The sequence below is a fragment of the Scylla paramamosain genome, chromosome 30 (genome assembly GCF_035594125.1).
Source record: "Scylla paramamosain isolate STU-SP2022 chromosome 30, ASM3559412v1, whole genome shotgun sequence".
NCBI lineage: Eukaryota > Metazoa > Arthropoda > Malacostraca > Decapoda > Portunidae > Scylla > Scylla paramamosain.
The window spans coordinates 6,122,330-6,144,114 of NC_087180.1; the positions used below are offsets into that span (position 1 = coordinate 6,122,330).

The 21,785-nt window shown below is 40.1% G+C and overlaps 1 protein-coding gene across 1 annotated transcript in view; it reads right to left on the minus strand.

Annotated features, from left to right (window-relative positions):
* Nucleotides 1-292: 292 nt before the first annotated feature.
* LOC135116184 (uncharacterized) overlaps nucleotides 293-21,785 on the minus strand; it is a 60,992-nt gene continuing 39,499 nt past the window's right edge. Inside the window, exon 3 of the mRNA XM_064033489.1 lies at nucleotides 293-672. Within this exon, the coding sequence (XP_063889559.1) occupies nucleotides 600-672 (73 nt within the window). The 3' untranslated portion in view covers nucleotides 293-599. The remainder of the gene's footprint in view (nucleotides 673-21,785) is intronic.

Below are 21,785 nucleotides of genomic sequence, written 5' to 3' on the forward strand. Positions count from 1 at the left end.
TGACCCTTTTATGGGACTGGCATTTCAATGGGCATTTTTTTTTTTCTTATTGGATTTTTGTTGCCCTTGGCCAGTGTCCTTCCTACATAAAAAAAAAAAAAAAAACTTCAAAATTACATTGAAATATGACCTTGATGAAATTGCTAAAAAAAAAGGTTGTGATTTCATTTACACATACATAAGCATGTTTAAAAACAATTGACCCTTTTATTTATACAAATAGAATTGGAAAATAAAACATGTTGTCCTCAATAGAGTTACTTCCATTAGGAATAAAATAAAGATTTGGAGCTAAAGATATTAATTTTATTCGGGCACAACAGTTTTCAGAAATAAAAGGCTTATCAGATATACCAATATTAGTAAGAAATAAAGTGATTACCCATTAGAAATATGTATCAAAATTTAAAACTGAAGATATTGATTTAATTATAAAGATGACAAAAAAAATAAAAGCCTTCTCCATACATACAAACGTCAATGGGAAATTTGCAATGTGCGCTTTGTCTGAAGGATGATCAATCTTCCTTCACTAATTCCCACGTACTTCCCAGGACACCAGTCAGTGATCGAAAATCAGTGGTCGAGGTCAGCGGTTCTCAACTTTTTCTAAGTTTGCGCACACTTCCCGGAGCTTTTGAGAAATTCATGTGCCCTCGTGTCCAGGACGATCTAGTAAAAAAAAAGATCTATATATGTATATGAATATATCACGTTTTAATTTTGTTTTAAGACGAAAATATATAAATAAAAGTATTAGTTGTCTATTTTAAACATAAAAAATAGTTACCTGGTCCTAAATTATTGTTATAAAGGTGGTAATATATAATAAACAAAATGCCACATGATCATTGTGAAGTTAGGTTTAGTTTGAAATAGAGGAAGCTTATAGAAACATGAACTTAGAGTCAGGTACAATACCTGACTTTAAGAGGATGAATTTTGAAAGGTTAAGAAAGTACCTCCAGGGAGCTCGCTGGGAACAGACGGAAGGGAACGCAGGTCGAGGTCTGGGAGTGTGGTGAGGCAGGAGTGGGAGAAATGACGGTGTGGTAAGGGAGCCAGGTGTAGCTGGGATGGGTGAGGTCAGATCACAGAGAAGGGTAGGTGGAGTAGAGATTATAGAGAGTGAAAGAGGGGGGGTGAGGAGAAAGTAATGCTGGTAAGATCTAAATATTTCGTTAATAAATTACATGCAGGGAGGATAGAAAGTATTTCATATAGTACAGCAATAAGAGCTGAGAAGAATGTCCCCGAGTGGATGACTGCAATAAGATCTGAGAAGAATATCCCCGAGGGGATGACTGGTAGACTGAGTAATTATAACAGGGCAAGGTATGTACAAAAGATTAAAAGGAGGAGAAAAGTATTTAAGGGTTAGAATAGTGCATTGGTTAGAATACTAAGGAAGGTAACGAGGATAGCTAAGATCGACTATGACGAAGATAAACCCAAAGGGATTTTTTCATGTAGGTATATGCAACCGTCCTGCAGACAGATGAGGTGAACGAATGGACAGATAGATAGCAAATGCAGTTCAGTATAAACAAATGCAAAATACTTAGAGTAAAAGAGGAAATAAAACACAATAAAGTAGGAGGCGCTGATATGATCAGAGAGCGAAAAATACATAAAAGCACAGTTATTTCAAAGGAAACGTTGCCTTAAGAGCCAAAAATAGACCTAACAAAGTGTTATGATTAATTTTTAGGAATGTAAAAAACAGAAGTCCCGAAGTGAAATTAAAGTTATCTTATCTAAATTATGGTATACAGTTCAGATCCTGATATCAAAAAAGGGATATTGGCTCCATAGTCACTGTAGAAAAGAATGACTGATAAAAATACAAGTACTCCTTACGAGAGAAGATTAAAGCTTTCAAATTTACATTAGTTAGAAAGGCGTAGATTAAAAGACGAATCTGAAAGATAAATTTAAATGGCATAAAGGATATAACTTATGGTTAGTTAATAGGATCGGATTAGAAGTAACGGGTTCAGGCTTGATAAAATAAAAAAAAAAAATAATAATAATAAGATATAGGAAAAATAGGTTCTCAAATAGTGGTAGATGTCTGTAATAGACTCAGTAATTTGACTGTTAGTGCTGAGACAGTAAGGAGTTTTAAAAGAAGATTGGATAAAGTTATCCATAAGGATGACTCTTCCTCCACACAAAACTACAAGCACCTAATAACACACACACCCTTCACTCAAAAATTTTAAAATCATGGCGACTCCTACACCAGCCTCGGAGTCCCCATCTGGGGAGGGGACCATAAACGTCCCCAGGTCGGACTGCCTTTCCGTCGACGATCCTGTGTCTTGACACCCCCCCTCAACTTTTTCTTCATTAACTTCTGCAACATTCGCGGTTTAAGATCTAATTTTCAATCTGTAGAACACCACCTCTCCTCTTCTAAACCTCATCTTCTTTTCCTCACTGAAACTCAGGTGTCTGAGGCAACTGACAGTAGCCCCTTTTCTGTTCCCTCCTACTTTCTCTATCCTCATTTTCGATCCAAAGCTGGATGCTGCGTTTATGTGCGCAATGACTTAACCTGCTCTCGTGCCCACGCTCTTGAATCTTCCGAGTTTTCCACCATCTGGCTACGACTACAGAGTCATTCTCATACTAAATTTATCTGTGCTGTATACCTCTCTCCTAACTCCTCTGACTATAAGAAATTCTTTGACTACTTAACTTCCAAAGTGGAGCACATTCTGACCCTCTTCCCTTTTGCAGAGATCTCCATTCTTGGAGACTTCAATGTTCACCACCAGCTTTGGATTTCCTCTCCATTCACTGACCATCCTGGTGAACTAGCCTACAACTTTGCTATCCTCCATGACCTAGAGCAATTGGTGCAACACCCTACTCGTATTCCTGACCGTCTTGGAGATACGCCCAACATTCTTGACCTTTTCCTGACCTCTAATCCTTCTGCTTATGCTGTCACCCTTTCTTCTCCGTTGGGCTCCTCCGATCACAATCTCATATCTTTATCTTGTCCTATCACTCCAATCCCTCCTCAGGATCCCCCTAAGCGAAGGTGCCTCTGGCGTTTTGCCTCTGCTAGTTGGGGGAACCTGAGGAGGTATTTTGCTGATTTTCCTTGGAATGACTTCTGCTTCCGTGTCAGAGACCCGTCTTTGTGTGCTGAGCGCATAACAGAGGTGATAGTGTCTGGCATGGAGGCGTACATTCCTCACTCTTTTTCTCGTCCTAAACCTTCTAAACCTTGGTTTAACACAGCTTGTTCTCGTGCTATACATGATAGAGAGGTGGCCCACAAAAGGTACTTAAGCCTTCCATCACCAGAATCTCATGCACTTTATATTTCTGCCCGGAACCATGCCAAGTCTGTTCTCCAACTAGCCAAAAACTCCTTCATTAACAGAAAATGTCTAAACCTTTCAAGATCTAACTCCCCTCGTGATTTCTGGCATCTAGCCAAAAATATCTCCAATAACTTTGCTTCTTCTTCTTTCCCTCCTCTACTTCAACCAGATGGCACCACTGCTATCACATCTATTTCTAAAGCTGAACTCTTTGCTCAAACGTTTGCTAAAAACTCTACCTTGGACGATTCTGGGCTTGTTCCTCCCTCTCCTCCACCCTCTGACTACTTCATGCCACGTATTAAAATTCTTCGTAATGATGTTTTCCATGCCCTCGCTGGTCTAAACCCTCGGAAGGCTTATGGACCTGATGGGGTCCCTCCTATTGTTCTCCGAAACTGTGCCTCCGTGCTTGCACCTTGCCTAGTCAAACTCTTTCAGCTCTGTCTGTCAACATCTACCTTTCCTTCTTGCTGGAAGTTTGCCTACATTCAACCTGTTCCTAAAAAGGGTGACCGCTCTAATCCCTCAAACTACCGTCCTATTGCTTTAATTTGCTGCTTATCTAAAGTTTTTGAATCTATCCTCAACAGGAAGATTCTTAAACATCTATCACTTCACAACCTTCTATCTGATCGCCAGTATGGGTTCCGTCAAGGCCGCTCTACTGGTGATCTTCTGGCTTTCCTTGCTGAGTCTTGGTCATCCTCTTTTAGAGACTTTGGTGAAACTTTTGCTGTTGCCTTGGACATATCAAAAGCCTTTGATAGAGTCTGGCACAAAGCTTTGATTTCCAAACTACCCTCCTACGGTTTCTATCCTTCTCTCTGTAACTTCATCTCAAGTTTCCTTTCTGACCGTTCTATTGCTGCTGTGGTAGACGGTCACTGTTCTTCTCCTAAATGTATCTATTAACAGTGGTGTTCCTCAGGGTTCTGTCCTGTCAACCACTCTCTTCTTATTATTCATTAATGATCTTCTAAACCAAACTTCTTGTCCTATCCACTCCTATGCTGATGATACCACCCTGCACTTTTCCACGTCTTTTCATAGACGTCCAACCCTTCAGGAGGTAAACATATCACGCAGGGAAGCCACAGAACGCCTGACTTCTGATCTTTCTAAAATTTCTGATTGGGGCAGAGCAAACTTGGTATTGTTCAATGCCTCAAAAACTCAATTACTCCATCTATCAACTCGACACAATCTTCCAGACAACTGTCCCCTCTTCTTCAATGACACTCAACTGTCCCCCTCTTCTACACTGAACATCCTCGGTCTGTCCTTTACTTATAATCTGAACTGGAAACTTCACATCTCATCTCTAGCTAAAACAGCTTCTATGAAGTTAGGTGTTCTGAGACGTCTCCGCCAGTTTTTCTCACCCCCCCAGCTGCTAACTCTGTACAAGGGCCTTATCCGTCCATGTATGGAGTATGCTTCACATGTCTGGGGGGGTTCCACTCATACTGCTTTTCTAGACAGGGTGGAATCAAAAGCTTTTCGTCTCATCAACTCCTCTCCTCTAACTGACTGTCTTCAGCCCCTCTCTCACCGCCGCAATGTTGCATATCTAGCTGTCTTCTACCGCTATTTTCATGCCAACTGCTCTTCTGATCTTGCTAACTGCATGCCTCCCCTCCTTCCGCGGCCTCGCTGCACAAGACTTTCTTCTTTCTCTCACCCCTATTCTGTCCACCTCTCTAACGCAAGAGTTAACCAGTATTCTCAATCATTCATCCCTTTCTCTGGTAAACTCTGGATCTCCCTGCCTTCTTCTGTATTTCCACCTTCCTATGACTTGAATTCTTTCAAGAGGGAGGTTTCAAGACACTTATCCACCAATTTTTGACCACTGCTTTGACCCTTTTATGGGACTGGCATTTCAGTGGGCATTTTTTTTTTATTAGATTTTTGTTGCCCTTGGCCAGTATCCTTCCTACATAAAAAAAAAAATATAGGTAAGTATGCTTTATACAAGACTGAACTGGCACATGTAAGTCCGTTGGCTTCTTGCAGCTTCCCTTATGTGCTTTTGTTCTTAATGTTTTTATATAATAGCCTTACGATGGTATGTGATCAAGACGTCTGTTTGACGTTTCTTTGTTCAGCCCACCATCATCTAAGGCTGTTGAACATCGTGGTATGATGGCATTTAGCTGTTGTATCCATTATATCAACACTTCAATGCTTGTTGCACATCATGAGTACCTGACTAACCAAATCACAAGTTTCTTGTAGCACCTTAGTGCTGGGCAGCACATGCCATTAAAGATAACAAAAGTAAACAGTCGCCAAAATACATCAAGCACATTTATAAGCACTGGAAACATTCCTGTGTAATTTACATTCTTGTTAAAATAATTCATTGGCTATCTAATCTCACTCTTGTGAAATAGAGGATCTAAAATTAATGTGAATATTAAATTTTTTAGGTCTTTATCATCAGTTCCATCTCGAAACTCTTTGTTCGGTTTTGCATATTCAGTAGTTTCTCAAAAGTTTTCTTGAAAATGCTTATCTGGAGGTTTCTCTATATTGTCAAATTGGAGGTTGTCATTCCAATCAGTTAATATCCATATAAGTTTATTGCATTTTCCGTCAAGTAGTGTTTTGCGTCTCGAGATGAGATCCTTACCAAGTTTGGTCGTGAGTATCGTTGTAAGGCGTGCACGCAATCTGTGATGGTGGTGCATCCTTGCGTCAAGGCTGCCAAAATATGTGAGTTCTCGTTTTCGTCTCGTGGAAAACACTACTGTTAATCATTCTCTATTCTGTCCATATTTATATTGTTTGTGGCACACACTCTTCTGTTACTTGCGCCACACGGGTTGTTGATTGTATGAGCCTCCTAACGCACGCCCAAGCGCACGTGCACACACACACACACACACACACACACACACACACACACACTGCCAGTAGAGTCTGGTGCCGCTAGTAAGAACACGTTATTGGTGCTAAAAAGCAAAAATAATTAACACTTTCCTTAGTGCTCCATTTGACTTAACAAGGGATACGGGATATTACCAAAAAAGAGGATGAGTTGCAATCCACATTCAGTCCCTGCCTTGATACGGATAAAACCATGGTCTGAGTTGAGCAAGAGTCAACTTCAAAGGCTCTACTACCCACTCCTCATCCGTGGTACACTAATCCTCGTCTTCAACCCTTTGACTGCTGATAACAGTGTTACACGCGTTGTTACATTTGAGTATTCATTGACGATTTAACTGAGTGAAACTAAAGCGACAGGCACTGAAAGGTTTGAAGTACTTAATTACTCCCGCTGCTGTCGGTAGACAACAGCGGGACCATACGATAAACCATACTTGAACCAGACCATTTTATTAAGGTTAACGAGAAGCCACTGCAGTCAAGTGGTTATCTTTTCCTTTTCCTTCTCATCCTTATGTCCATTTTCTGCTTTCGATCCCTCTCTTTACAACCCTTTTTCTTTTCTCCCCCTTTTCCTCTTGTTCGCTTCCTTTCCTCTTCCTTCATATTTTCTTTTCTCTCTCTCTACAGCTCTGCCTTATTCTGATTTCCCTTTCTTTCTTTCTCCCTCCTTTTCTCCACACCTTAGTTAGCAGCTATCGTCACATTCCTTTCCTGTCCCTTGTCGTCTTCCAGTGATTCTTCTCTTCTTTCCCTGTATCTCTACTTTATTCTCCTATCCCTTTCTGTTCTCCCTCCCTCCTCTTTATCACATTTAAGCCAACCGACTGATCAAAGTGATACAATTTTTTTTGTTTTTCTCTTCTTTTCCTCCTTGTTTTCCATATGCACTTGACTGTTCCTGTATCTCTTCTTAGTTCTCTCCTCCGGTTTCCTTCCTTCTCCCTTCTCTTCTCTACATTTAAACCAGGTAACTGAAAAAAAAAAAAAAGTGTTCAGATTTTCTCGCTTTCCTTTTTCTCCCTCCTTATGTTCCACATATCTTTGACTCTCCCTGTATCTCTTCTTACTTCTCCCCTGGCCTTTCCTTCCTTCTCCCTCCTGTTCTCTATATATAACGTAGAAGACAAGTATTAGTGGCCAGACGTCCTCGATTTGGGCCAGGCACTCCCCAAACACCCACTGGCTGACTCGAGTAATCTGACTCTGAACTAATGAAGTGTCTCTCCTTCGCCACTAAAAACCATTCAACAACTCAATTATCTGTCTGTAGGATTTAACCCGTTCCCCAGTTCCTGAATCAGTGAGCGCGCGGCGACTAAATGAGCTGCTTGTCATTAGCATAATCCCTCCTTATCTGTTTATATAACGCAGACATCATGGTTGACGAGGCTCATAGCACAGCGGCCTCAGACCCCATCCTCGAGGGACTGTTTTGTTACATATTATTTATAGTTTGTCTTAGAGCAGTGCATCATCGCTACTGAATAGACATGATTCTGCTGTTGAAAAAAAATAAAAATAAATAAATAGAATAAAATAAACTCAAGAAATGCAATATATCATGTATCAACAAAAGATTAAGAAAAGTACCATATCGCGTGTTCATCATTCTCTCTCTCTCTCTCTCTCTCTCTCTCTCTCTCTCTCTCTCTCTCTCTCTCTCTCTCTCTCTCTCTCTCTCTCTCTCTCTCTCTCTCTCTCTCTCTCTCCCTCTGTGTATATTTATCTACTAACCTATCTATCTATCTATCTATCTATCTGTCTGTCTGTATCCGTTTTTTAATGCAAGATAGGCTTTGGCCTAAGGTAAGAAAACTAAAAAAAGAAAAAAAAATACACTAAAGATGCCAGTCCCTAAAGATGACGCTCCGAAGGCAACTCCAAAATAACACAGCGAAGCGTCTCGAAAGCTCCCTCTTGATAGAGTTTGTCATACAGAATCAAGCAAAGAACTCCGGAGCTTAGCAGTAAAAGGGATGAAAGATTGAGAATACTGGTTAACTCTTACATTTGAGAGGTGGACAGAATAGGAGTGAGAGAAAATACAGACCTGTGCAGTGAAACAGCGGGAGGTGAAGAAGCCAGTAGTTAGCAAGATCAGAAGAAAAGTTAGCGTCAAAATAGTGACAGAAGATAGCAAGAGATGCGAATTTGTACCGAAAAGAGAGAGAGACTAAAGACAGATATTTGAACAATTGAAAAGATGAAAATATGCTTTCGCTTCCACGCTGTTTAAGAGAACACTATGATTCTCTCTCTCTCTCTCTCTCTCTCTCTCTCTCTCTCTCTCTCTCTCTCTCTCTCTCTCTCTCTCTCTCTCTCTCTCTCTCTCTCTCTCTCTCTCTATATATATATATATATATATACACACACACACACACACACACTGGTTAATTCAGCATTTATTAACTTTAAGACATTTTCTTTATATCTCATGATTGTGCTTTCCGCGGAAGGTAGTAATTTTCGCTAGATCGCGATTTCGCGATATATATATATATATATATATATATATATATATATATATATATATATATATACGAGTATATATATATATATATATATATATATATATATATATATATATATATATATATATATATATATATATATATATATATATATATATATATATATATATATATATATATATATACACACACACACACACACACACACACACTGGTTAATTCAGCATTTATTAACTTTAAGACATTTTCTTTATATCTCATGATTGTGCTTTCCGCGGAAGGTAGTAATTTTCGCTAGATCGCGATTTCGGGTTTCTCGACACTTCTCCAGTAGCGTGTTGTAGCCGAGGTGGGAATGGCGGAGTTTTTTTTAATTCTTATTCTATTTTATTTTTTTTTTTAGGAAATGTAGAAGAGAGGTAGGAGCAGAAGAAAGAGCAGGTGGGGAAGAGAGGAAGAGAGGTCGAAGGAAGGAGGGTTGGTGGGCCTGCCACCTCGCTCTGTCATTTATTTTAAGAATATTTTTTGATTGGTTGACTTGGTACATGATACATATTTCGATTGCTGTCATTTTAAAGATACAAGAGCTAGCTAGCTGGTGAAGACTATAGTTGGGTTATAGTGAGTGAATATTATTACATACAAAGAAACTGTTTACATTATATAAACATGGTTACAGAGCACGGAAATATTAAAAGACTGGTGTGGAGATTAGCTATTTTGCCGATGTAATATTCGAGGTAAGTTATATACTATGTAATTTTAGTTTATAGGGGCAATGGGTCTTCTTGGATCTTAATTAGGCTACTGGGGAATTGTTTGTTGTACCTTGTGATATTTTCTGCAGTGTCCAGTAGGTTTGTCAGTGTTTCGTTGTCTTGGTCATGCATAGTTTGCCAGATTCTTTTTGTTTGTTTATGTAGTCTGATGTTAAGTGGTTCAGTGCTTATGAAATTGCGTATGTCTCGTTGTGTAAGTGTATGGATGTCATTGTTCTGTCGCCTATCTTAACGCTTTGTTTTATATTCTTGTAGTCTTAGTTGAGTGTTGCTAAGGGCATGTATGGGGATAGGGGGATAGTGTAGAGTGGGGATAATGATAGCGTTTACTGAGTAAATTTTGATATGGATAGGAAGGCTCTGAAATATTTTTAAGCGGTGGAGGGCTTGTTCAGCTAGTGTATCGCTTTTTTTTTTTTTTCCTTTCGCTGGTATATAGCCAGCAGGGCTGTGCAGAGCCCTCTAGAAGAGTAACTCTTTTTGTCACCACTAAAGATAGTGGTGTTGCCACCACTATCTTTAGTAGGTCTTCAGTTGTTATTTTGAAAATTATTTTTGCTGCAGCCTCTCGGGCTGTAGCGCACTCTAGCCTGGGAGTTCCTCCAGTGTTTGTTTTAATTCATGCCGTCGCAGGGCATCCTAGTATGAAATGGAGGAGGAATTGGTCAGTGTTTTTATTGCAGTGAGTGCACGGAGGTAACTCCACATCTGCAATTATTTCTCCCGGGGATGGGTATCCTAGACTGATCCTGTGTATGTGTCTTAATGTTTGGTTGGGCAGGTTGGGTAGCAGAGGTAGAGGTTGAAGTTGTTTAGCCTGTGCGTATCAAAGTGCATATGGTAATCCTCTTGTGACATCAGCGGCGTGTTCTTGTTTTATGGTTGTTACGATTTGTTTTTTTATGTTTCATTTGGTGAGAGTGGAGCTCTGTTGTTGTTGTGATGTGTATGGTAGGTTTCATTATTGCTTCTTTGGCAACGGTATCTGCTTTGTCATTGCCATGGATCCCAATGTGGCTTGGGATCCATATGAAGCTCAGCTTATCTGACTCTTGGAGCGTCCAGGCTGCGTTGAGAATGTGTGTTGTCAGGCAGGTGTATGTTGTGTTCTGGCGTGTTTCTTTAGGGTCTGGAGAGCAGCTTTGGGGTCTGTTGCGATGAGGGCACTGCATGGCTTGACAGTTGTGATGTGTTCTAGTGCCCTCTTGATGGCTATGAGCTCCGTCCGGAGGGAAGAGGCACCGTTCTGTCATGTCCTTAGAGACGAAGGCAGCGCCAACTGTTCCTGTGTCAGGGTCGACGGATCCATCAGTGTAGTGTCAGTTCGTGTTTATGTGCAAGAGGTGTAAGATGACAGTGTAATTGCTTTAAGTTCTGTGGGAATATAGCTCGCTTTAGATGTTCTAAGCCAGTTTTCCTTGATCCAGGCAGGGGATGGTCTCCAAGGAGGCGGAGGTGAACATTTAGGATGAGGAGTGTCCTTTATATGGAGTGTGTCGGTCATATCAAGGGTAGTGAAAGTTTTGGCTGTGCTTCGTGCCCATGTTTTGTGGTGAAGAGTCTGGGATCTTGCTGGATGGCTGTTCTTACTCTCTTAGGTGCTGAGTATTGTCGTGTTGATCTTAACATCTTGGCGAGTAAACCAGTGGTGAGTTGCATCAGCCTGTAGTAGATGGATGGCGTGCGTGCTTCCTCGCGTAAGTTGCAGGTTTTGGTCCATCTAGGGGCTGCTAGGATTAGGCGGAGATATTGATTTTGTGCCGTTTCAAGGGTGTTGAAAGACTTCGGAGAGGCGAGAGGGAAGCATGAGACACAATAATCTACTAAGGACCGAATGGCATGGCTGTAGAAGGCCGCCTTTACTCTTGGTGAGGCTCCGCCTTTTTTGATGGACTTGAGGATATTTGTTCTAAGTATGATTCCGTCATGTAAGTAACTGATGTGGGTTTTGAGTGTGAGTTTGTCGTTCAGCCAAACCCCGAGATATTGGTGTTGATGGACCCAGGGAAATTCCGGCTGTAAAGATGGGTACTTTGAGTGTTCGCTCTCCGAAGGACATCGCCTTTATTTTATTGAGGTTAAGCTTGAGGGCTAATTCTTGGCACCTGGAGTAGATGAGGACGAGAGCGGTCCTGGCATTGACCTAGGGTCTTCCCCCGACAGTGAGAAGGGTGATGTCGTCTGCGTACATGAAAAGGGAGACACCTTGCGGGAAGGGGAGTGGAAGGAGTGCCTCGACCAAGATGTTGAAGAAGAATGGGCTGAGCGCGCTGCCTCGTGGAGTTCATGGTGGTGGCAGTGCGTGAGTGCCCTGCAGATGTACGCACTGATGGTAGAGCCCTTGTATCTGTCAGGATATTCGCTCCTTCCGTTAAGGTAGTGTCTGGGACTAGTGGACTTGGTGTATACTTCTTTATTAAAGGACTCTTGTTGCTGTTTCACGAGGACGTCGAGGAAGGGCATGGAACAGTTTACACTGTGCTCTATGGTTAAGGTAAGGCCTGTGGTTTCTTTGAGGCAACGCTCGAGTTGTACGGCGCCATCTTCGTTCTTGGTCTTGATAAATATGTCATCTATATATCGGCAGTATATATCAGGTTTCTCGGTTTTCTTGAAGACTTCCTCCTCTACGCAGCCCATAAAGAAGTCGGCCATAAGCACCCCCATCAATCTGGCAATACTTACAGTATTGCCTTGAGGGCAGGTTTCACTGAATGGGGCTTTCATGGTGTAGCATTCAAGGAGTCAGCGTAGTGCAGCTTCAGAGATGGCAAGCCGTGGGGCACAGTCGCTGTGGTAAACTCGGTCAATGATGTAGCCGATGGTATATTTGATTGGAACACTAGTAAAAAGGGATTCTACTTGCAGTGAGGCGATGTTACCACTTGCAGTATTACGCTTGAGGATATGGAGGAAGTGGGCTGTAGACTGTAGACTGTAGGTAGTGGGAACATAAGGTGCCAGTATATTGCACACACTTTCTTCGCGATGTGGTACGTGGGTGTAGGGATCTGGGAGATAAATGGGCGCAGCTTATTTCCTGGCTTGTGCGTTTTTAACGTTATCATAACAGTAACCATGCTGTACTCACCAGAGACCTTGTCAAACCTGATGCTATTGCTGGTAACGTTGCACAAGGCAATTATCTTGTTGAGTTGTTGTTAACGAGTCAAGGAGCAGCGCGCAGCCAACCGATCAGCGACGCTTGCGAGCCAGGGTGATTCCACGGGCCAATGAAAAAATATTGGGCACCACAGCGACTCCAGCTACTGAAGAAGGGTTAGGAAACCCGAAATCACGGTATAGCGAAAATGACTAGCTTCTGCAAAATCATGAACCAAATCACATAAGATAAAAAGAAAATCATAAGATATTAAAGAAAATATCATAAAGAAGTTAATAAACCCTGAATTAACCTTCACATTTAACAAAACCTGTATACGAGAATATCCTGCCCGTATATACGCTCAATATATATATATATATATATATATATATATATATATATATATATATATATATATATATATATATATATATATATATATATATATATATATATATATATATATATATATATATATATATATATATATATATATTTTTTTTATGTAGGAAGGACACTGGCCAAGGGCAACAAAAATCCAATAAAAAAAATGCCCACTGAAATGCCAGTCCCATAAAAGGGTCAAAGCAGTAGTCAAAAATTGATGAATAAGTGTCTTGAAACCTCTCTCTTGAAGGAATTCAAGTCATAGGAAGGTGGAAAGCAGAAGCAGGCAGAGACTTCCAGAGATTACCAAAGAAAGGGATGAATGATAGAGAATACTGGTTAACTCTTGCGTTAGAGAGGTGAACAGAATAGGGGTGAGAGAAAGAAGAAAGTCTTGTGCAGCGATGCCGCGGGAGGAGGGGAGGCATGCAGTTAGCAAGATGAGAAGAGCAGTTAGCATGAAAATAGCGGTAGAAGACAACTATAGTAGAGATGCAACACTGCGGCGGTGAGAGAGAGGCTGAAGACAGTCAGTTAGAGGAGAGGAGTTGATGAGACGAAAAGCTTTTGATTCCACCCTGTCTAGAAGAGCAATATGAGTGGAACCCCCCAGACATGTGAAGCATACTCCATACATGAACGGATAAGGCCCTTGTACAGAGTTATCAGCTGAGGGGTGAGAAAACTGGCGGAGACGTCTCAGAACACCTAACTTCATAGAAGCTGTTTTAGCTAGAGATGAGATGTGAAGTTTCCAGTTCAGATTATAAGTAAAGGACAGACCGAGAGTGTTTTCAGTGTAGAAGAGGGGGACAGTTGAGTGTCATTGAAGAAGAGGGGATAGTTGTCTGGAAGGTTGTGTCGACATGATAGATGGAGGAATTGAGTTTTTGAGGCATTGAACAATACCAAGTTTGCCCTGCCCCAATCAGAAATTTTAGAAAGATCAGAAGTCAGGCGTTCTGTGGCTTCCCTGCGTGAAATGTTTACCTCCTGAAGGGTTGGACGTCTATGAAAAGGCGTGGAAAAGTGCAGGGTGGTATCATCAGCGTAGGAGTGGATAGGACAAGAAGTTTGATTTAGAAGATCATTAATGAATAATAAGAAGAGAGTGGGTGACAGGACAGAACCCTGAGGAACACTACTGTTTATAGATTTAGGAGAAGAACAGTGACCGTCTACCACAGCAGCAATAGAACGGTCAGAAAGGAAACTTGAGATGAAGTTACAGAGAGAAGGATAGAAGCCGTAGGAGGGTAGTTTGGAAATTAAAGCTTTGTGCCAGACTCTATCAAAAGTTTTTGATATGTCTAAGGCAACAGCAAAAGTTTCACCAAAATCTCTAAAAGAGAATGACCAAGACTCAGTAAGGAAAGCCAGAAGATCACCAGTTGAGCGGCCTTGACGGAACCCATACTGGCGATCAGATAGAAGGTTGTGAAGTGAGAGATGTTAAATATATATATATATATATATATATATATATATATATATATATATATATATATATATATATATATATATATATATATATATATATATATATATATATATATATATATATATATATATAATATTACATATTATATTTTATAGTATATTATATAGTATATTATATAGTATATTTATATATTATATATATATATATATATATATATATATATATATATATATATATATATATATATATATATATATATATATATATATATATATATATATATATTTATTTATTTTTTTTTTATTATTTTTTTTTTCAAATCTTTCTTGAGAGTGCATATATTGGGTTTTCACAGATACGTGATGTGATGCAGTTCTTTATATATGTATATATATATATATATATATATATATATATATATATATATATATATATATATATATATATATATATATATATATATATATATATATATATATATATATAAGGAAATGCATCACATCACGTATCTGTGAAAACCCAATATATATATATATATATATATATATATATATATATATATATATATATATATATATATATATATATATATATATATATATATATATATATATATATATATATATATATATATATATATATATATATATATATATATATATATATATATATATATATATATATATAAAGAAATGCATCACATCACGTATCTGTGAAAACCCAATATATGCACTTTCAAGAAAATTTTGAAAACTTATAAGGGCATCATGCCACTTGTTAGGGAAATGTAAGTAATGAGTCTTAGTTCGTGTTTGGAAAACTTAAGACATACACCTTACCGTATATCTAAAAATAAATAAATAAATAAAAATAGTTTCTGAAAAAAAAAAAAGAATCTAAGAAAATAAATCACTACGCTACAAGGCTGAAAGGAAACTTTGAAGGAATGCAATGTATGACAATCAACAAAAGCGTAGTGCACCATAGGCACTGAATTACTTAAGAGAAAGCAAGAAATTTGAACGGTAAAAAAAAAAAAAAAACAGCAGTAGATACACTGAAATGGAATAAACGGTGAAGTCTTGACACTATCGCTAACACCTGACCTTTGGGAGATGGGGAAGGAAACACTCTTGATTTTGTTGGATCCTTTTTTATCTTACGGAGAGATGTTCCTGCGTCGCCTGTCAACATTCTTATCCCCTTACTGACGTCATGCCGTGTGCTGAACGCTACACGCTCCCTCAATCACCTTTAGAGACAAAAATAAAGCCCTTGATTCAAACACCCTTCAGGACACCATCACTAGGGAGACGACGGTATGTTGAGGCGTGGCACTTCCACCCACATCTCTCTCCCACATGCCACGCCATCACGCTTAACTCTGCCTTTTCACGTCCATGAGAAGAATAATAGAAGTGTCATTGCTTTGTTGCCTAATCCTCCGTGACGATGATGGTGTAATAAATCGCTAAGTCAGGTTCCCAGAGTCGTCCTAAGATAGAGTTACAGACAAAACATTCACGTGAAAGCTTGGCATTGTGCTTGGTGCACTTGTAACCACTAACACTATTCTGACACCCATCTGTGTAGAGGCAGGTCCCGATGATGTGAGCTCATTCGTTCCATAACACTTTCCCGTATCGTGAATACTTGCGTAACAAAGCACAAGCAATGGGGAAATCGGGTTGCATTGCAAGACCTCAAAAGTGATTATTTTTTCTCAAGCAAAACTTGCAGTAACAAGTGCAACTAAGGTATCAGTATTACAAAACACGTTTCTGTAGTCCAGCAGTAACACATATACGTTCATGAAATAACCAGTCACTCACATAAGGCATACTTGGATTGTAAATACAGCTAGCATGTATTTGTACGAGTATATATCTGGGAGCAAACTTCCGATGTGACCTGACGCCGAATTCTGAAGGATGGAGGGAAATTATACCAGGCAGGGGACAATGGATGGGTGCGTGGCTCAAGTGCTCACAAACTCGTCTCTGGGCATGTGAATCATGGTACAACATCGCACATCGTCACACAGCACAGATTGTGCAACGAGACACGCGTTTTGAATTTGATATACATGTACCGTATAACCTAATATCAGCCTGTATCAGTTCCTACGACGGGACTTGTATGAGTCTGTCAACCGTGCTCTGTGGCGCTCGTAGTACATACCTCGTTAGAACCTGTGCAGGCTTACATTGATATGGATCAATAGCGACATTATAAACAGACGCCACCTTATATCGGTAATGGCATACTCGCGTTATTGTTCATCAACTGCAGGAGCAAAGTAATGTAATGTATTGTTACTTATAAGTTACGTACGAGTGTTTTGGTGTAATACGGTGTGCTGAGATTATGTAGATGCTGCTTCTGTGTGTGGCTTGCCTTAGGCAGAAAGTAAGGCTTCTATCGTGTATCACACACACACACACACACACACACACACACACACACACACACACACACACTAATCTAGGCAGGAAGTAAAGGGTATAGTTCAGTAATTAGTGGGGATCATGGTGACGGTGGCGGCGTGAGGTGTCAACCTGTTGGGCATCAAAATGTGTGATTATCGGCTTAATTAAATACCTTGGGGAATTAGTGGCTGTAAACATCATCATGTGCTTACTGACCGCGGGAGGACGACGCCAGTGGTTTGGAATCACACCACTTTTTTTTTCCCCCTCTCTCGCTCCAAACAAGGTCATGTTGGTGTGAAACAACACTAGGTCCATGGAGAGAGCTGACGGCAGACACACGAGTGTGTCAAAAGGCAGCTCATTTCACTGATTGGCCTTCACTTTGGGTTGTGATTACCGGTTAGCCTGTAATTACTTGTTAGTCTGTAATGACCCCTTTTCCCTTCTGTCTTCCACCTCCGGGAGCAAGGTACACGTGATGGTGGGCAGTGCCTGGTGCGTCACCACTATCTGGCTCTGACCACTCCTGCTCCCCCGGCCTCCACGACGCCCCGAACCCTGCTGTCTCCTGCTGGGGGACCGCACCACACACACACACACACACACACACACACACACACACACTGGTATATACTCAGGGCACGATATCTAGACAGCAGCAGCAATTCATCATCATGACCGTGGCAACGCAAGTTAAACTTAGGTGCACTTATTTGTGGCTGAGCTAACACAGAACTTAGTCTTCCAACATAAGCGGCTTCCCCCACAAAGGTCTCGGAACACAACACCAACACAAACTTGAGCCTGTGTTATCTGTATAGGGAAGGATTCGTAAGACAAAGGGCTCGGTAACGGAGCACGAAACGATCTCCACAAATCCACATTGAAACACTGCAGGTCCTGAATTCCAAACTGAGAACAAGGTCCGCAACCACTGACGGATGATCTTAAGAGCCGGAATGAGCCACGGCCTGCTGGGGGTTGTAGGGCTGAGGGTTGGCTATAAAGACAGTCAATCAGACCATCCGCTTTTACTCTGAAAGATGCATGCCGAAGATGAAACAAAGTGTCATGGAATGATGTCTGTCCGTCTGTCTGTCTGTCTGTTTGTGTGGTCTGTCTGTGTGATCTGTCTATTTATCCATCCATCCATCCATCCATCCATCCATCCATCCATAAATCCAAAAATCTATCTATCTATCCATCTATCTATCTGTCTATCTATCTAGATGGAAATGGAATATCGGATTTCATCTATGGTATCTTAATTATAGAGGAAAGCTTGCAGCTGCAGTTTTATTAGTTGTTTTACGAATTTTGTCTGGTATGCGCACACGGATTTAGGTGCATGCTTCATGTGTTGTGATGTTCAGATACTTGAGTTGCAGATGGTGCGCGTGGCCTCTACTGACTGTTGTTAGGTCGCCGTAGGGCTCCCGTTGTCTTCCGTGCTCGTCTTGACAACTTCGTTTAATAGTTGGTGTGGGAATAAGAGTTATAAGCTAAAAGGAGCTGATTTGCAATTTGTGGGTTGCAATTGTCGGTATTACAATCGAATACACCCACGATATGTGTTTGTCCCTTTCTTCCCATTACACACCGGTGTATTTCCATCGACCATTCTTTCGTCATCCACAAGCACACGCATCGCGCTGTGTCTTCTTACGCGTCATTAAAAAATGGTGACATATTATTGTTTCACGGCTTTATTACATATCCGTACATAATTAAGTGCAATGAAGTAATAATATCAGAAATAGTTACTGCGCAGTTTCGTTGAAAAAAAATATATATATGGAGCTGTCTAAAGCGAGAAGTGTTAAAGGGAATGGAACGAAATTCCTTTTGCAGTTATAAAAAGGGGGATAAAGTCTGTTTTCCGAAGCTAACCACAGTATGGAATGAGGGAGTGAGAGTACAGCTCAGCTTTAAAACGAGGAAGATAGATAGAAAAGATGTTCTGATATTCAGGAAATTGTTACTGTGTAAAAGTGTTTATTTCGTATCAGAAGAGATCGGAGAGTATGTTGTTGCTGTGTGCGCATCATTGACTTTCCCACTTCACGAACCAGACAGCCATTTTGAGTTTGACATCCCCTTCTCGCACAGGATCAGTGATGTTAACTTTTTATGGATTTTTTTATTTATCTATTTATTCATTTATTCACTGAGTTATTTATTTTGTTGACAGTTGCTGTTACGCTTCCCGCCCGCCGGGCCTCGTGTCTCGGCCTTGCAAGCATGAAACGTCTGTGTCTGCAAGGACTGAATGGAAAGGGCTTCATGGACATCCCATAATTTATGTATAAATATGCAATGAAAAATTATTCCTGCCATCGGTTAGTATGAAGTGCAGTGCCACGTGATTTTATAATAACTATGAAATAGTTTTATTATCGTAGAGTTACTCATTAAAACAGAACACGGGGCTGAGGAAAGCTACTTAGTAGTGACATGCATCAAGGCGCGGTGGTGTGGACCACTGCATTACCTCCTCAGACTCCGTATTCAGGAAGGAAGTGTGTTTTGCTTTCTTCCTTGCCTTTACTGTATTTCTTACAGGTTGGTGTGGCCACCAGGCAGACATACTGAACCAGTAGGATAGGCCCGCGCCGCTTAAGGTCAATCCAAAAAGGAATGGTAACGCTTCCCTCGTTGTTGTGCAGCAGCCGCAGCGTGGCTTTGGCCTCAAATCCGAGGCCTTTACTGCTCTATCATATATTTTGTTTCTGTATTGGATAGGGTATAATGTAATCTAAGCTGTCGCTCAGCTTTGAAATATATGTATGTGTAATATCCAGGCAGGGTGACTTAAGTGTACCAGCCGCCCTGCATTTCCAACAAGCCACTTATATATTTGATTTCTGCTACATTAAACTCAGTCAGTGAAAACGATATTGGGCTTGAGTAGGATATAAAAGCATTTTCGAATTCCAATATGGAATGCAGGTCCTTTCTTTTTGTGTTGTGAAAGTGTTGAGTCGCTCACGCGATGAAAGAAGTGTTGAAAGTCAAGGTGTTTCTGTGTTTTCTTTCTTTTCTCAGTTCGCGACGCTCACCTTCCCACCTCAACGTGTGCAACTCGTGCCTCTCTAGCAGACTCGAAAAAAAAAAAACAGCTTCCTGCATAGTGCTGTTCTCTTATTAATAGATAGATAGATAGATAGATAGGTAGATAGATAGGGAGGTAGGTAGGTAAACAGATAGCTAGCTAGCTAGGGAGGTAGGTAGGTAGACAGATAGCTAGCTAGCTAGCTAGATAGATAGATAGACAGATAGATAGAGAGACAGATAGATAGATAGATACATGTATATTTTTCGACAATAACACGTATACATAAACTTAATGAAGTAATATGTTACCGGCAGAACCCCACTAAGCAAATGGCATTGTTATTAGCAGCATTTTGACGCCTACTACTACGAGTGTGTTGCACTTTTTTTTTTTTTTATGTAGGAGGGGCACCGACCAAGAGCAACAAAACTGTAATAAGAAAAAAAAAGCCCCACTGAGGTTCCGGTCCCCGAACAGAATCAAAAGCAGCAGTCAAAAATTACAAGATAAATATTTTGAGACCTCCCTCTTGAAAGAGTTCAAGTCATAGGAAGGTGGAAATACATGAGCAGGCAGGGAGTTCCAGAGTTTACCACAGAAAGGGATGAATGACTGAGAATACTGGTTAAGTCTTGCATTAGAGAGGTGGACAGAATAGGGATAAGAGAAAGAAGAAAGTCTTGTGTAACGAGGCCGCGGAAGGAGGGGAGGCATGCAGTTAGAAAGATCAGAAGAGCAGTTAGTATGAAAATATCGGTAGAAGATAGCAAGAGATGCGACATTGCGGCGATAAGAAAAAGCATGAAGACAATCAGTTAAAAGAGAGTTGATAAGACGAAAAGCTTTTGATTCCACCCTGTCTAAAATAGCGGTATGAGTGGAACCCACACATACATGTGAAGCATATTTCATACATGGAAGGATAAGGCTCCTGTACAGAGTAAGTAGCTGGGGAGGTGAGAAAAACTGGCGGAGACGACTCAGAATGATTGAGAATACTGGTTAACTCTTGCATTGAAGAGGTGGACAGAATAGGTGTGAGGGAAAGAAGAAAGTCTTGTGCATCGAAGCCGCGGAAGGATGGGAGGCATGCAGTTAGCAAGATTAGAAGCGCAGTTAGCATGAAAATAGCGGTAGAAGATAGATAGAACTTGTAACACCTTACCACACCAGCAGCGATTTATACTCTCGCCTACAAACAACAGTATCCATGAGTTACATCTTTTTTCTCTTCTTAATACTATATAAGTAGTTTATAATATAGTTCGTGTAGAATGGTATGAAATAAAACAACCTAGCAATGACCCAAGGTACACGCCATTCTGCGGTAAGGGTTTAAATTTCACATATGGTAGGAGTGTAGAATACACTATTTTTGGTCTTCCATTTATGTTGAATGATATGTACAAGAGAAACCAAATAGTCTAGTAATTTCCTAAGATTGTGGTGCTTGATATCTCTTGTAATTCCTTGTAAACAAGAGATATATGTCCCTTTCATCATCATAATGGAGCATGCACTTGACTAGATTTTAAGCTCACGATTTTACTCTAATACTGAATATTAGATGAAAGACACAGGTAATGGAATAAGGCGGTGGCTCGTGATATGTGTGTGGAACAGAATATAAGGACTTAAAGAATAACTTCTAGTGTATGAAGAGAAAAAAAGGATTATATATATATATATATATATATATATATATATATATATATATATATATATATATATATATATATATATATATATATATATATATATATATGTATATGTATGTATGTATGTATGTATGTATGTATGTATGTATGTATGTATGTATGTATGTATGTATGTATGTATGTGTGTGTGTGTGTGTGTGTGTGTGTGTGTGTG